The 17,713-nt window shown below is 34.6% G+C and overlaps 1 protein-coding gene across 5 annotated transcripts in view; it reads right to left on the bottom strand.

Moving 5' to 3' along the window:
* Positions 1-17,713, bottom strand: part of VWA8 (von Willebrand factor A domain containing 8) — a 386,591-nt gene that overhangs the window by 220,174 nt on the left and 148,704 nt on the right. For all 5 annotated transcript variants that reach the window (XM_037729667.1, XM_017503777.2, XM_017503778.2 and 2 more), the window contains one exon: positions 15,257-15,372. In XM_037729667.1, the coding sequence (XP_037585595.1) occupies positions 15,257-15,372 (116 nt within the window). The remainder of the gene's footprint in view (positions 1-15,256; positions 15,373-17,713) is intronic.

Below are 17,713 nucleotides of genomic sequence, written 5' to 3' on the forward strand. Positions count from 1 at the left end.
AATTATATCTAAATATCAACTTGGGGGAAAACAGTTTTACAATACTAAATTTTCCCTTCCATGTATTTGTCTTCTTCAGTAACTTTGAATAAAGATATATACTTCTCTCCATTAAAGCATTACATGCCATTTATTAGATTATTCCTAGGTGTGCAAAGCTTTCTACTATTATTTTGAATGGAATTTTTTCAAAAAATTGTATTTCCTCATTGATTGTTACTGTAGTAGAGGAATGTCATTGATTTCGGAGTAGAGGTAACCTCACTAAGCTCTGTTTGTTCTAATAACTTATGTGTATTTTCTCTTGTATTTTTAATGTAGCCAATCATAAAACCTAGGGCAAATGTACTTGCTAAAAGTGCTGAAAGATGTTTCTTGTTTTGTTCCTAACTCTAAAGAGAATGTGAGAAGTATTTTGCCTTAAGAATATTTGCTGTAAATTTCTGGTAGATGCTTTTATCAGATTAAAAAATTTCCTCTCCACTCACAGTTTACTAATATTCCTGGTTTACTAAATGTTTTATTTGTTTTTGCTTTGGTTTGTTTTTAGGGGTGGCTATTTAATTTTATTTTAACATTATCTTCATTTATTAGAATATTTTTCCTCAACTAATTTGACAGTAAATCAAAAATTAGAATATCAAACATTTACATTTTTGAGGTAATTTCAAATTGTTCATGAATCCTTAATTATAATATACCCATATTTGAGATAAATAAGAAAAACAAGTTTTAATAAAGTTAAAAGAGGAAACCTCGAAAATAACATTACCTTTTTTCTTATTGATTGAATGTATCCACACTAAGATTCATAGGTTGAAATCCTCTTGCCCGTAGTAAAACTGTCAATTAAAAATGTTTGTTGGCCTCATGTATGTCTTCTTTTGTAAAGTGTCTGTTCATATCCTTTGCCCACTTTTGAATGGGCTTGTTAGTTTTTTTCTTGTAAATCTGTTTTAGCTTTTTGTAAATTCTGGATATCAGCCCTTTGTCAGATGGGTAAACTGCAAAAATTTTTTCCCATTCTGTTGGTTGCCGATTCACTCTAATGACTGTTTCTTTTGCTGTGCAGAAGCTGTGGAGTTTAATTAGGTCCCATTTGTCTATTTTGGCTTTTGTTGCCAATGCTTTTGGTGTTTTGGTCATGAAGTCCTTGCCTACGCCTATGTCCTGAATGGTTTTGTCTAGATTTTCTTCTAGGGTTTTTATGGTGTTAGGTCTTATGTTTAAATCTTTAATCCATCTGGAGTTAATTTTAGTTTAAGGTGTCAGGAAGGGGTCCAGTTTCTGCTTTCTGCACATGGCTAGCACCACATCACACCAATTCTAAAACTGGCCACATAATTGGAAGTAAATCGCTCCTCAGCAAATGCAAAAGAACGGAAATCATAACAAACAGTCTCTCAGACCACAGTGCAATCAACTTAGAACTCAGAATTCAAAAACTAACTCAGAACTGCACAGCTTCATGGAAACTGAACAACTTGCTCTTGAATGTTGACTGGATAAACAATGAAATGAAGGCAGAAATAAAGATGTTCTTTGAAACCAACAAGAACAAGGACACAACATACCGGAATCTCTGGGACACATTTAAAGCAGTCTCTAGATGAAAATATACAGCAATAAGTGCCCACATGAGAAGCAAGGAGAGATCTAAAATTGACACCCTATCGTCAAAACTGAAAGAGCTAGAGGAGCAAGATCAAAAAAACTCAAAACCTAGCAGAAGACAAGAAATAACTAAGATCAGAGCAGAACTGAAGGAGATAGAGACACAAAAAACCCTTCAAAAAATCAATAAATCCAGGAGCTGGTTTTTCAAAAAGATCAACAAAATAGACAGACCACTAGCCAGATTAATAAAAAAGAAAAGAGAGAATAACCAAATTGATGCAATAAAAAATGATAAAGGGGGTATCACCACAGATTCCACAGAAATTCAAACCATCATCAGAGATTACAAACAACTCTATGCACATAAACGAGTAAACCAGGAAGAAATGGATAAATTCCTGGACACTTGCCTCCTCCCAAGCCTAAACCAGGAAGAAGTCGAAACCCTGAATAGACCAATAACAAGGTCTGAAGTTGAGGCAGCAATTAAGAGCCTACCATCCAAAAAAAAGCCCAAGTCCAGAGAGGTTCACAGCCGAATTCTACCAGACATACAAAGAGGAGCTGGTACCATTCCTTCTGAAACTATTCCAAATAATCCAAAAAGAGGGAATCCTTCCCAAATCATTTTAGGAGACCAACATCATCCTGATACCAAAATCCAGCAGAGACTCAACAAAAAAAAAAAGAAAACTTCAGGCCAATATCCATGATGAACATAGATGTAAAAAAATCTTCAATAAAATACTGGCAAGCCAATTGCAACAGCACATCAAAAAGCTTATCCACCATGATCAAGTAGGATTCATCCCGGGGATGCAAGGCTGGTTCAACATACGCAAGTCTATAAACGTAATTCACCACATAAACAGAACCAAAGACAAAAACCCATGATTATCTCAATTGATGCAAAGAAGGCCTTTGACAAAATTCAACAGCCCTTTATGCTAAAAACCCTCAATAAAGTAGGTATTGATGGAACGTATCTCAAAATAATAAAAGCTATTTACGACAAACCAACAGCCAATATCATACTGAATGGGCAAAAACTGGAAGCATTCCCTTTGAAATCTGGCACTAGACAAGGATGCTCTCTCACCACTCTTATTCAATATAGTACTGGAAGTTCTAGCTAGAGCAATCAGGCAAGAAAAAGAAATAAAGGGTATTCAAATAGGAAAGGAGGAAGTCAAATTGTCCCTATTTGCAGACGACATGATTGTATATCTAGAAGACCCCATCATCTCAGCGCAAAATCTCCTGAAACTCATATTTACTCTTTATTTTTTCTTTCATTTCTACCTATGTTGTGTTGATAGGTAAAACATTTTTACTTGTTTATTTCTACCACCAGTGGATTTATTTCCTTTTTATTTGTGGTTACCCGAAATTTATACATACATACTTGAACTAATGAAGTCTAAAATTACTTAATACTTCTTTTATCTTCCCAAACAACAGAAGAACCTAATAATGCATTAATCTCTTTTTCCATTTTCTGTAAGTTTTTAGCTTCACCATGTTGTGAAATACTTCCCTAGATTGGTATTAATTTTTATTATTTTATTTTTCACAATACATTTAAATTTAACAATATATGTGCCTATTTCCTTTCTCTTCATAGTTTCCTGCATGTCAGTCTTTTTTTCCAGATTCAATCTTTTGCTTGCTGAAATATATCCTTTAGTAGTTATTTCAGCACTACTGAAAGAACTTTACAGTCTTTAGCTGAAAATGTATTCCGAGAGGCAAAGACTTTTGGTATTGATACTTATTTTCTCTCAACACTTTCAGGATACTATCTAATCCTGGAATCTACTATTGCTGATCTAAAGTTGTCGGCTTGACATTTTTTCTCTTATATCTTTTTCCATTCATAATTTATAAGTTTTTCTCTTTGTCTTTAATGCTGTACAGTATCATCATAATGTATGTAGGTATCAATTTGTTTTTATTTGTCCTACTTGGGAACTGATACACTTCTTCAATCTGTGGGCTCATGTCTTTTTGCTTTCTGTTCTGGAACACTCCAAACCATTGCTTCTTTGAACAATTATTCTCCCTCAGTCTCTTTTCTCTCTCTTCTTAAATTCCTATTAGACATATGTTAGACTTTCTTATCTTATCCTACATGTTTATTAACAACTCTTTCAGGTTTTCTATCTCTTTACTTTGCTGTGCTGCATCCCAAGCTATTTTCTCTCCACTTTATTCTCTCTTCAATAGTCTAATTTACTAATTAAGTGCCCAGTGGATTTTGTTTGATGGTTTGTCCATTTGCTTGTTTTCTTTCAATGATTATATTCTGCATTTCAAAAAGTTTTGTCTCTTTGATTTTTCTTTCAGATCTACCAGTTCTTTTTCTCCTCTATCCTAGTCATTCAGTTTTTGATTCCTCCTGTTTTAATATCTTAAACATATTTATTTGATAGTTTCAAATTGTTCTATTATTTTGAGTTCTTGAAGTTCTATTTCTTCTAAATGTTGTATCTGCCAAATCTCTCTTACGGCTTTTTTTCCTAAATGTCGTTTATTACTTATCATATCCTATCATATTCAGATAGGATATTTAGTGTCCTGGATCTTGTAAAAGTGTTTGTTACAGATTAGTTTTCAAGATTGGTGTTTTCTACTAAGGCACCAAGTAATTAAATGATCCAGGATAAGTTTTTCATGTTAACTTAGTACTTTTTGGTACTGCATTTACAGATGGCATCAACATGGATCCTCATACCTGCACCTGGGCAATGTGGGGCATTTGATTTCTCATGATGACAGTTTCTTTCCCATCCCAAGTTCCAGGGAGATGGTAAGCTTTCTCATCATTATTCAGGGCATGTGGGTAAACATTTTTTAGTCTATGGAAACAAGGAGCACTTCCAGACTCTATCCTTCATGGAGGAATCTTCATTATAACCTCTTCACTTCATATATGCCTGCAGCCACATTTGTTGTCTCCAAACAGATATTAAAGTCCAGCATTAGACCACTTAGCCCCATTCTTATTTGAAAGCCTCTTTGGCAGCCATGATATCATTATCATCCTCCTTATTCTGGTATTGCTTTTTTACTTCATTTCCTCTTAAGTATTAACTCTATTGCGATATAATGCACATCACACAATTCACCTATTTAAAATATACAATTCAATGGTTTCTACTATATTCACAGAGTTGTGCAACCATTGCCACAAGCAATTTTAGAAAATTTTTCTTACCTAAAAAAGATCCCCTGTACCCACTAGCAGTCACTCTCTATTTCCTACCCACCCCAGTCTACCTGGCCTCAGGCTACTATCAATCTACCTTCTATCTCTATGAGTTTGCCCTATTCCGTGCATTTCACATAAACAGAGCCAAACAATATATGATCCTAAGTATTTGGCTTCTTTCACTTAATGTATTTTCACGGTTCATCCATGTTGTAATATGTATCAGTACTTCATTTCTTTTTGTTTCTAAATAAGATTTTATTGTATGGATAAAACACATTTTATTTATCTATTGAGCAGATGAAAGTCATTTGAGTTGTTTTTACTTTTTCACTATTATGAATAATATTGCTATGAATATTCATGTAGAAGTTTTTGTATGAACATGTTTTTGTTTCTCTTGGAGCAGAACTGTAACCCTAGTCCTATTTAATTTCTGATATCTCTGATATTCTCTTCCTTTTGAGTTTGGATAAGAATTAACAATTACATATTATATTTTATTCAGAATTTCCAGGTTGGCTAGTGTATGGGGAGGACATCTAGTTCATTCTAGTTTGTTCATGTAGATCACTAGTTTTTCTATGACTTTTATTTTCAGACATTTTAAAAATATTTGTGTTTTAAAAGAGATTCATTAAATTTCCCATTCCAAATAGCAGAGGAAATATAAAACCACACCAAAATTATTTCTTTTCAATATTGTCTTGAAAATCTATCTTAAGAAGATAATAAAATATCCACGAGGAATGCATTTCTTAATTTTTCTGACCTTTATTAAAAATGTTCTTATGTTTTCATTTTAGACTGAATTAGTAATAAATTGTGACTGAATTGGTAATAAATTAAACATTGCTTGCTTTCAATATTCTCTATATGCTTTTTATTTCTCAAAACTTTGATATTTTTAATTTCTTAGATCAACTCATTACTTGATTTATTTTTTTGATTTATTTTTATTTGCTTTTTTTTTTTAATAAAGGATTTAAAAGTTGATTCAACTACCAGGGCATAGCTAATAGTCTGTAGAATGCTTTGAAAGTCTAAAATTTTTATATTTAGTAAAAGAATCAATATTGTTATTTTCTATAATTTTTCATTCTTCAAATAATTACTCTGAAGACACTGAAAAGGAATTTAATTTTAGCTGGATACACACAAGGAGAACAAATTCAAGTTGCAACACAAGAAGCTTAATTCAACTACAAGAAAAACAGCCCACTAAACTGAGGGGTTACAGAAGGCAATAAAGATTCTGCAAAACTGAAAATAGGTTCTCCTTTAATTTCTCTTATCAAGTAATGAATGGACAACAAACATAGCCACAATAAAAATAGTTACTAGATCATATGAAAAGAGACTAAATCTTTGGGCCTACTGGAAGTTGTTCTTAATCTTTTCTTTTTATCCTTTTAAATAGCTTCATGTAAATGTAATTCTGTAAGAAAATTCTATAAGCCAATCTTTTATAATCACTAACCAACTGGTATGAAAACAATTAGTACAGACTGAAAAAATGTAAGTTTTGTTAAATTTAGATATTGAGCAGTACTGTCAAAAATGAAAAGTTCCAACACAAATTTCAGAGGCAATAAGTGTAATAATGCTAAAGGGCCCTAGCTCAGAAGACACATGAACCAGCATTCAAATCCCAAACTCACTATTTATAATTATGTGACTTGAATGACTTAAACAATTTTCTCACTTATAAAATACCTCTGAAAATTATTGAATGCTAAATAAGATAATATATTGATGGAATGAAGGTAGACTAAGAAAGCTGAATAGAACCCTCCAGCAATTGTCCTCCCCTCCACAGGAACACCAAATTAACAATTATCTGCATAAGAAAGCACTTTCATAAGAACCAAAAACCAGGTTAATAATCACAGTACCTGGTTTTAACATCATATGAAGGAAGGGGGCACTGAAGAAGGTAGGAAAGATAGTCTTGAATTGCCTACACCATCTCTTCCCATCCCCTAGTGGTGCTACATGGCTCAGGGAAAAAAAAATCAGTGTACTTAGGGGAGAAAGAACACATTGATCGTGGTATTTTGCATGGAATTCAGTGCTACCCTGTCACAGTGGAGCAATAGTGCAGCATTCAGCCAGTGCCCATGGAGGGAGCATTTAAAACAGCACTAGCTAGAGTGGAATAATCACCTCTCATTCAGTGGTCAGAACCTGAATTCTAACTAGGCCTATCACCACAGGCTAAAGTGCTCTGGTGTTCCAAATAAACTTGAAAGGCTGTCTAGGTCACAGGAATACAATTCCTGGGCAACTCCTGGTGCTATGCTCAGAGTCAGTAGAGTTGGGGTGCATGTGACTCAGTCAGACACGAGTGCAGACAGCCAAGGCAGTGCTTGCACTGTCTCTCCCTCAACTCCAGGCAGCACAGCTTGCACCTTTGGCAGAGATTCCTTCCACTGGAGGAAAGGAGAGGGGAGAGTAAAGAAAACTTTGTCTTACAATTTGGGTATTAGCTCAGCCAAAGTAAAATAAAGCACCAAGCAGACTGCTGAAACCCCTGGTTCCAGGCTTTGGCTCCTGGATGACATTCTGACACCCAACCTGGGCCAGAAGGGAACCCACTGCCCTGAAGGGAGATTCCCAGGCCTAGCAAGATGAATCACAACCTGACTAAAGAACATTTGGGCCTTGAATAAACATTAGTAGTAGCCAGGCAATAGTTACCACAAACCTTGGGCAAGACCCAGTATAGTGTTGGCTTCAAGTCTGACTCAGCAGAGTCTGGTGGTAGTCACTCCTCTCCCAACTCTAGACAGCTGAGCATGGAGAGAGAGGCTTTACTTGTTTGAAGGAAAGTAAGTGAAGAGAGCAACAGTCTCTGTCTAGCAGTCCAAGGAATTCTCCTGGATCTTACCCAAGACTACCAATGTGATATCTCTCTGAGTCTGCAAGAATTCCAGCATTACAGGGCATGGGGTGCCCCTAATGCATGTATGGCTGCAGTGACCAGAATTAAATCACACACTCAATTCTCTTTGAATACTTGGAAAGCTTTCCCAAGAAGGACAGGTACAAACAAACCCAGGCAAGGAAAACTACACTAAATATTTAACTCTTCAATGCCCAGACACCAATGAACATCCACAAACATCAAGACCATTCAGAAAAACATGACCTTACCAAACAATCAAATAAGGTACCAGTGACCAATCCCAGAGAGACAGATATATGTGACTATATTAGTCTGTTTTCACACTGATACCTGAGACTGGGCAATTTACAAAAGAAAGAGGTTTAATGGAATCACAGTTCCATGTGGCTGGGGAGGGCTCACAATCATGGTAGAAAGTAAAAGCACATCTCACATCTTGGCAGACAAGAGAAGAGAACTTGTGCAGGGAAACACTCCCTTATAAAACCATGAGTTCTTGTGAGACTTACTCACTGTTATGAGAATTGCATGGGAAAGACCCAAACCCATGATTAATTATCTCCCACTGGATCCCTCCCACAATATGTGGGAATTATGGGAGCTACAATTCAAGATGAGATTTGGGTGGGGACACAGCCAACCCTTATCAGTGATTTTAAGGAAAGAAAATTCAAAATAGCTGTCTTGAGGAAGCTCAATGAAATTCAAGATAACACAGAGAAGGAATTCAGAGTTCTATCAGATAAATGTAACAAAGTAATTGAAATAATTTTTAAAAATCAAGTCAAAATTCTAGAGCTGAAAAATTCAATTGAAATACTGAAGAACACATCAGAGTCTGTCAACAGGAAAATTGATCAAGCAAAAAGAGAAAATTAGTAAGCTTGAAGACAGGCTATTTCAAAACACACAGTCAGAGACAAAGGAATAAAAAAATGAAAAAGAATAAAACATGCCTACAAGATCTAGAAAATAGCCTAAAAAGAACAAATCTAACAGTTACTGGCCTTAAAGAGAAGGTAGAGAGAGATCAGAGTAGAAAATTTATTCAAAGGGATAATAACAGAGAACTTCCCAAACCTAGAGAAAGATATCAACATTCCAGCCCAACAGGTTATAGAACACCAGGCAAATTTAACTAAAAAAAAAAACCAAAAAACAAAAAAAACCACAGCCTCAAGACATTTGAGGTACCTAAAAGCAGCAAGAGAAAAGGAACAAACAGCATACAATGGAGCTTCATTAGGTCTGGCAGCTGACTTCTGAGTGGAAACTTTACAAACCAGTAGAGAGTTAGCGTGATACATTGAACGTGCTGAAGGAAAAAGCTTTTATCCTAAAATAGAATAACCAGCAAAAATATCCTTCAAACATTAAGGAGAAATATAAACTTTTCCAGACAAACAAAAGCTGAGGGATTTAATAAACATCACACTTGTCCTACGGGGAAAAAAGGAAAAAGGACATTAATAAGCAATAATAAATATCTGAAGCCAGCTGGACACAGTGGCTCACATGTGTAATCCCAGCACTTTGAGAGGCTGAAGTAGGCGGATCATTGGAGGTCAGGAATTCGACACCAGACTGAGACCAACTGAGACCAACATGGTGAAACCCCGTCTCTAGTAAAAATACAAAAAATTAGCCAGTGTGGTGGCACACACCCTGTAATCCCAGCTTCTTGGGAGGCTGAGGCAGGAGAATTGCTTGCACCTGGGAGGCAAAGGTTGCAGTAAGCCAAGATTGTGCCATTGTACTCCAGCCTGGGTGACAAAAGCAAAACTCCATCTCAGGAAAAAAAAAAAAAAAGAAATATCTATATCTGAAGCCTCAAAATTCACTGGTAATAGTAAGTACACAGAAAAAGACAGAATATTGTAACATTTTATTTGTAGTATATAAACTACTTATAACTTGAGAATAAAGATTAAAAGATGACTGAACAAAAATAATAACAACTTTTCAAGACATAGATGGATAAGATATAAACAGTAACAACAAAAAGTTAAAAGAGTGTGGACAAAGAGTGTAGAGTTTTTATTAGTTTTTTTCTCTTTGTTTGTTTATGCAATCAGTATTAAGTTGTCATCAGTTTAAAATAATGGGTTATAAGGCATTATATGCAAGCCTTATGGTAACTTCAAACCAAAAAACCTACAATGGATACAAAGCAAATGAAAAGCAAGAAATTAAAATACACCACTAAGAAAATCACCTTCACTAAAGGAAGACATGAAGTAAGGCAAGAAGGAAGCAAAGACCATAACACAACCTGAAAACAAATAACAAAATGGCAAGAATAGTTCCTTACTCATCAATAACACTCAATGTAAATGGACTAAACTTTCCCATCAAAAGACAGAGTAGTAAAATGTATTAATAAATATGAGACTCAGTGATCTGTTGTCTATAAGAAACATACTTCACATATGAAAATACACAGACTGAAAATAAAGGGACAGAAAAAATATTCCATGCCAAATGAAACAAAAAGAAAAACCAGGAGTCACTAAACTTTTATCAGACAAAATAGATTTCAGGACAAAAACTATGAGAAAAGATGAAGATTACTATATAATGATAAGGGGGTCAATTCAGCAAGAGCATATAACCATTTTAAATATATATGAACCCAACACTAGAGCATCCAAATATATAAAGCAAATATTTTTAGAGCAAAAGAGAGCGATAGAGCCTAATACAATATTAGTTGGAGACTTCAATATTGGACAGATCACCCAGAGAGAAAATCAACAAAAAAATGTTGGACTTAATCTGCACTATAGAGCAAATGGACCTCACAGATATTTACATAACATGTTATCCAATGGTTGCAGAATACACATTCTTCTCCTCAGGACATGAATCATTCTCAAGGAGAGACCATATGTTATGCCACAAAACAAGTCTTAAAAAATTCAAACCAAAATAAAAAATGATGTCTAGTATCTTCTCTGACCACAATGGAATAAAACCAGAAATCAATAACTAGAGGAATTTTGGACACTACACAAATACACGAAAATTAAATAATAGGCTCCTGAATAACCAGTGAATCAATGAGGAAATTCAGAAGAAAACTGAAAAATGTATTGAAACAAATGAAAATGGAAATATGCCAAAACCTAAAGGATATAACAAAAGCAGTATAAAAGAAGTCTAGAGCAATAAGAGCCTACATCGAAAAAGTAGAAAAATGTCAAATAAACAACCTAACAATGTATCTTGGAGAACTAGACATGTAGGAGCAAACCAAACCCAAAATTAGTACAAGAGATCATAAACATCACAGCAGAAACAAATAAAATTTAAATTAAAACATGCAAAAGATCAATGAAATGAAAAGTTTTTTGAAAAGATAAAATTGACAAACCTTTACCCCAACTAAGAAAAAACAGACTCAAATAAATAAAATCAGAGATGAAAAAGGAGACATTACAACTGTTACCACAGAAATACAAAGGAACATCAGATGCTACCATAAGCAACTATATGCCAATAAACTGTAACACCGAGAAGAAATGGAGACATTCTTAAACACACACAATCTACCAAGATTGAACTACGAAGAAATACAAAATGTGAACAAACCAATAACAAATAACGAGATTGACACTATAATAAAAAGTCTTCAGCAAAGAAAAACCCGTGCCCTGATTGCTTGCCTGCTGAATCTGACCAAACATTTACAGAAGAACTTACACCAATGCTACTCAAAACATTCTGAAAAATAGAGGAGGAGGGAATACTTCCAAACTTGTTCTACAAGGCAACTATTACTCTGATACCAAAACCAGAGAAAGACACATCAAAAAAAGAAAACCAGAGGTCAATATCCTTGACAAATGTTGATGCAAAAAACCTTAACAAAATAGTAGCAAGCAAAACTCAACAACACATTATAAAGATCATTCATCATGACCAAGCGGGATTTGTGCTGGGGATGCAAGGATGGTTAAACGCATGTACATCAGTCAATGTGATACATCATATCAAGAGAATGAAAAACAAAAGCCATATGATCATTTCAATTGATGCTGAAAAAGAAGTTTATAAAATTCAATATCCCTTCATGATGAAAACCCTTAAAATGATGAGGATAGCTGGACACAGTGGGGCATGCCTATAGCCCCAGCTACACAGGAAACTGAGGCAAGAGAATGGCTAGAGCTCAGGCATTCTAGGTTGTAGTGCACTATATTGAGTAGGTATCTGCACTAAGTTCAGCATCAATATGGTTATCTCCCAGAAGTGGGGAACCACCAGGTTGCCTAAGGACGGGTGAATTGGCCCAGGTCAGAAACAGAGCCAGTCAAAACTCCTGTATTGATCAGCAGAGAGATTGTGCGTGTGAAGAGCCACTGCACTATGATATGTTGTCTACAAGAAGCATACTTCATCTATGATGATACATAGACTGAAAATAAAGAGACATAAAAAAAATATTCGATTCCAAATGAAGCAAACAAACAAACAAAAAACAGGAGTCACTATTTTTATATCAGACAAAATAGATTTCAAGACAAAAACGATACAGCCTAGCAAAAAGTGAGACTCCACATTTAAAATAACTAACAAAATAAAAATAAATAAATTTTTTAAAACACTGAGTATACCTCAGCACAATAAAAGCCATATATAACAGACCTATAGCTAGTATCATACTTGTTGTGTTAGTCCATTCTTGTACTACTATAAAGAAATATCTGAGACTTAGTACTTAATAAAGAAAAGAATTTTAATTGGTTCATGGTTCTGCATGCTGTATAGGAAGCATGTCACTGGCATTTTCTTGGCTTATAGGGAGGCTTCAGAAAACTTAAAATCATTGCAAAAGACAAAGAAGGAACGAACACTTCACATTGTCAGAGCAGGAGAAAAAGAAAGACATACCACCAACTTTTAAACAACCAGAATTCATGAGAACTCACTATCATGAGACCATCACCAAGGGGGAAATCCATCCCCATGATCCAGTCAACTCCCAAATGGGATCACATTGAGTTACAAAGCTTCTCCAACACTGGGGATTAGAATGAGACATGAGATTTGCGCAGGGACGCAGATCCAACCCATAACAACCCTGAAAGGGAAAAACTAAAAGCCTTTCCTCCAAGATCTGGAACAAGGCAAGGATATACACTTTCACATCTGTTATTCAACACAGTACTGGAAAGCTTACCTAGAGCAATTGGATAAGAGAGAGAAATGAATGGTATTCAAATTGGAAAGGAAGATATTAAATTATCCTTGTTTGCAGATGATAACGGGCTCATACTTGAAAAAAATCCTAAAGAATCCAACAGAAACCTATTAGAACTGATCAACAAATTCAGCAAAATTACAGGACACAAAATCAACATACAAAAATCAGTAGCATTTCTATATGTCAACAGTGAACAATCTGAAAAAGAAATAAAAAAGTAATCCAATTTATAACAGCAACAAATAAAATAATATACATAAGAATAAACTTAACCAAAGAAGGGAAAGATCTCTGCAATGAAAACTATAAAACATTGATGCCGGAAATTGAAGGGGACACCAAAAAATGGAAAGGTATTCCATGTTCATGGATTGGAGCAATCAATGCTGTTAAAATGTCCATACTACTGCAAACAATCTACAAATTAAATGCAATCCCTGTCAAAATACCAATGACATTCTTTACAGAAATAGAATTTCTAAAATTTATATGAAACCACAAAGACCCAGAATAGCCAAAGACATCCTGAGCAAAAAGAAAAAAATTGAAGTAATCACATTACCTGACTTTGAATTATACTACAGAGGTATGTAACTGAAACAGCATGGTACTAGTATAACAGACACATAGACCAATGGAACAGAATGGAGAACCCAGAAACAAATCCATACATCTATGGTGAACTCATTTTTGGCAAAGGTGTCAAAACCATACACTGGGGAAAGGACAATCTCTTCAATAAATGGAGCTAGGAAAACTGGATATCCATATGTAGAAGAATGAAAGCAGACCCCAATCTCTTGTAAAAATAAAAAAAAAATGGATTAAGAATTAAATCTAATATCTCAAACTATGAAACGACTAAAAGAAAGCATTGGAAAAACTCTCCAAGACATTGGTGAGGGCAAAAACTTCTTAAGTAATTCTCCACAAGCTAGGCAACCAAAGCAAAAATAGGACAAATAGGATCACACTGAGTTATAAAGCTTCTTGTGCAGCAAAGGAAATGGTCAACAAAGTGAAGAAACAACCCACAGAATGGGAAAAAGTATTCGCAAACCATCCATCTAACAAGGGATTGATAAATAAAATATATGAGTTCAAACAACTCTGATTATAAAATGCAAGAAATAATCTGATTATAAAATGCAAGAAAGATCTGAATAGAAATTTCTCAAAAAAAGAGATGCAAATGGCATATAGGTACATGAAAAGGTACTCAACATCACTGATGATTTGAGAAATGCAAATCAAAACTACAATGAGCTATCACCTCACCCCAGTTAAAATAGCTCCTATCCAAAAGATAGGCAATAACAAATGCCAGTGAGTATGTGGAGCAAAGGGAACTCTTGTACATTGTGGGTGGAAACATAAATTAGTATAACCACTGTATAGAACTGTATGGAGTTAAAAAAAAAAAAACAAAAAACAATAACTAGAACAACCATATAATCCACCAATCCTACTGCTAGGTATATACCCCAAAGGAAAAAAATTCATATATCAAAGAGAGGTTTGTGCTCCCATTTTTTTGTAGCTCTATTCACAATAGCTAAGATTTGGAGGCAACCTAAGTGTTCATCAACAAATGGATAATGTGGTATACGCACACACACACAATAAAGTACTGTTCAGCCATAAAAAAGATGAATGAAGTTCTGTCATTTTTAACAACATGGATGAAACTAGAGCTCATTATTTTAAAGTGAAATAAGCCATGCATAGAAAGACAAACTTCACACATTTTCATTCATGTCTAAAAGCTAAAAGATTAAAACAATAAAATTAATGGAGAGAGAGTAGAAGGATGGTTACCAGAAGCTGGGAAGGGTAGTGGGAAGTGGGGAAGGGAATGGTTAACGGGTACAAAAACATAGTTAGATAGAATGAAGATGTAGTATTCGATAGCACAACAAGATGACTATAGTCAACAATAATTTATTGTTCATTTTTAATTAACTAAAAGTATAATTGTAATGTTCATAATACAAAGAAATGATAAATGCTTGGAGTGATGGATATGCCATTCACCCTGTTGTGGTTACTACATATTGCCTGTATCAAAGTATCTCATGTACCCCATAAATAGATACACTGACTATGTACCCATACAAATTAAGGATAAAAATTAATTTTAAAAGATAATATGTTGTACTAAATAAGTTCTAATCAGTGGGACAAGGCTGAAATAGCTCTGTATTCAGACCAATATATTTTTAAAAACTGGGAATATATACCATCAGTTAAACTTGTTATAGTTTTAGTGAAGATCCAGAATCTTACATGCAGTGAGAAAGAAGAATATGTTTACCTGGAAAGGCAGGCTTTAGTAACAGCACCGTGAAGATTTTCATTAGGATACTGTGACAGCCGACGAGAAATCCGTAACAGTTGTCTGGTAGAAAGTGATGCTGCCAATGATTGTGCCTATCAAAAGACACATTGTGTTAAGAGTCTTGTTTCAACTTGCTAACATCCCTTTAGATGGATATCACAGCAGAATTCATTATTCCTGAAGGGGTAAGGCCAAACTTAAAATAAGTATGTGCTGTTAATTAATTATAAATAAAAATAAACAGAAACCAATTTACACTTAAAACATCGTTGGAGATAGTTTTTTAAAATCTATTTAAAGTATTTATCAATTAAATTTAATTAATGTATTTCAATTATGCTAAGTTGGAAGTGGGAGGGGCAATAGGGAGAATGTTACATAACACAGGTCACACTTGACTTAGGCTGTACAATTGACTGTTCACTTTTTTCTGCTTACACAAAGCCAGGCTGTTAAAATATCATGAAAATGCTTAAAGCTTTAAGCAAATTTGTGATTTCTAAAATAGCCAAAAAGAGCTGTAAACAATTTAGGCTGTTGACCATAGAGGTGTAAACCAATTTGTCACTTGTGTTACAGTTTGCTGTTTTGAATCCTCCTATGCTGTCAGAATAATTTCACTTTGTTATCTTGCATTTCCCAAAATTCCATGAATAGAGTTGCTAGTATAGAACTCAGGACATGGTAAATACTCAAAAAATATTTGTCGATTTGAAATTCTTTTGGCAGGCAGCATAATATAATGGTAAAGTTTATAGGCTTTGGAATCAGACAACTCAGTATCCCATTTACTAGCTGCGTGATCTTGGCAAATTACTTAACCTTTTTAAGCCTCAGTTTCCTCACCTTTAAAATGGCAGTAGTAATGCCCTCACCTTTAAGGTTGTTATAAAGGTTAAATTAGAAAATGATTCTAAAGCACTGAGCACATGTCACATACATATGGGTGCTCAACAAATGGCAGCAATTATTATTTAAAAAGTCAGCCTCTTCAAAATGAAAACAAACCCAGCAGAGAAAGGTGATAGGACTTACACATTAGCATATATTTAGTAAATAAGATTATTACTGGCCTAGTTCCTAACTTAGATCAGCAGCATTAGAAGACAGTGATTTTCACTGAAAACCAGAGGAAGAAAGCACTTTTGAAGCAACTAGACCTTTGGGAGGGCAAGGCAGGTCAGTGTGAAATGTCACAGAGGGTGAGGAGGGCAGTAAAGTGGCCCTGAGCACTCAAAGGCCTGGAGAAGGGGACTTTATGAAATTAACAAAGGGTTCAGAATGGATGAGGGGAGAATGTCAAAGACACACTGCACATTTGCTTGTTGTAATGTTCCACCTAAGGCCATCACTGTATGTCCCAAAGAAGAAAAAAATTAATTTATTTATCCTTCCTTGTGTATTTCACATCTCCATGAGATATTGGTCTGCTTTTAGTATTATATTTCAGCTACATTAGCATTATATTTCCTTTGGGAATTAGGTTGAAAGCATGACCACCTCATATCCTTTCTTCTATTAAAAAACATATTCTAAGTTTCAAAGAACTCATATATAAGCAAATATTTGGCCCATTATTGTTTTCAATTAATTTGCATTCCAGACATGAAGACAATATTCAAATATAATAAAATCATAAATTACAATTCAAAATAGAATATACTTTAATGCTAAAAGAAATGGAACAGTAGACCGCTGCTACAGGCAATGAAAATATTCAAATGGACAACAGAAATGCTCTGATCAAAGGAATGAAAGCAAAAGGAATGGAACCACAAGTAGAACATAAGGAAACCAGGCCAGCTTTACTAGAAGGTCCTGCTGGAAGGCTTTCTCTCAAACAACAAAGACCTATGAATGACACTCTGAGGGGTTTGGCTTTACTCTTAAAGGAAATAGGATTCTGCTTTTAAAGTCATAACATGCTTTTAGAATCAGATTATTACTAGCCTATTTCCTAATTTAAATTAGCAGCAGTATATAAAGTAGTTGAAGGACAGAGAGAACTGAGACAGGAAACAGAAAGCTACTTCAATAATCTGCCTATAAAGGAAAAAGACCTGCAGTGAAGTAATAGCAACAAGAATGGAGAGATGGGATACAATAAACTTGGCAACTGACTTGCTATGAGAAAGAAAGATGTATTGAGGAAAAAATTCAGCCAGTATTATTGATATCAAAAGTCAAATATAACTTAGAAATTCCCATTTTTAATATCTAGGACCATGACAAATTCCTATTTTTAATCATAAAAAATATTTGACAAATGACTCTAACCAGAGGATTCTTATGAGTCTAATTAAACCACAGGGTAATTTTTTTTACGGTACAACATTCTAATCTCATTCTAAGCATGATAATGAATTCAGGCTTCACATTTCATTCCAGTGATCAATAAGGACTGCTCATATATTTGAACACCAATTCTCTAGT

Source organism: Cebus imitator, unplaced genomic scaffold (genome assembly GCF_001604975.1).
Source record: "Cebus imitator isolate Cc_AM_T3 unplaced genomic scaffold, Cebus_imitator-1.0 Scaffold314, whole genome shotgun sequence".
NCBI lineage: Eukaryota > Metazoa > Chordata > Mammalia > Primates > Cebidae > Cebus > Cebus imitator.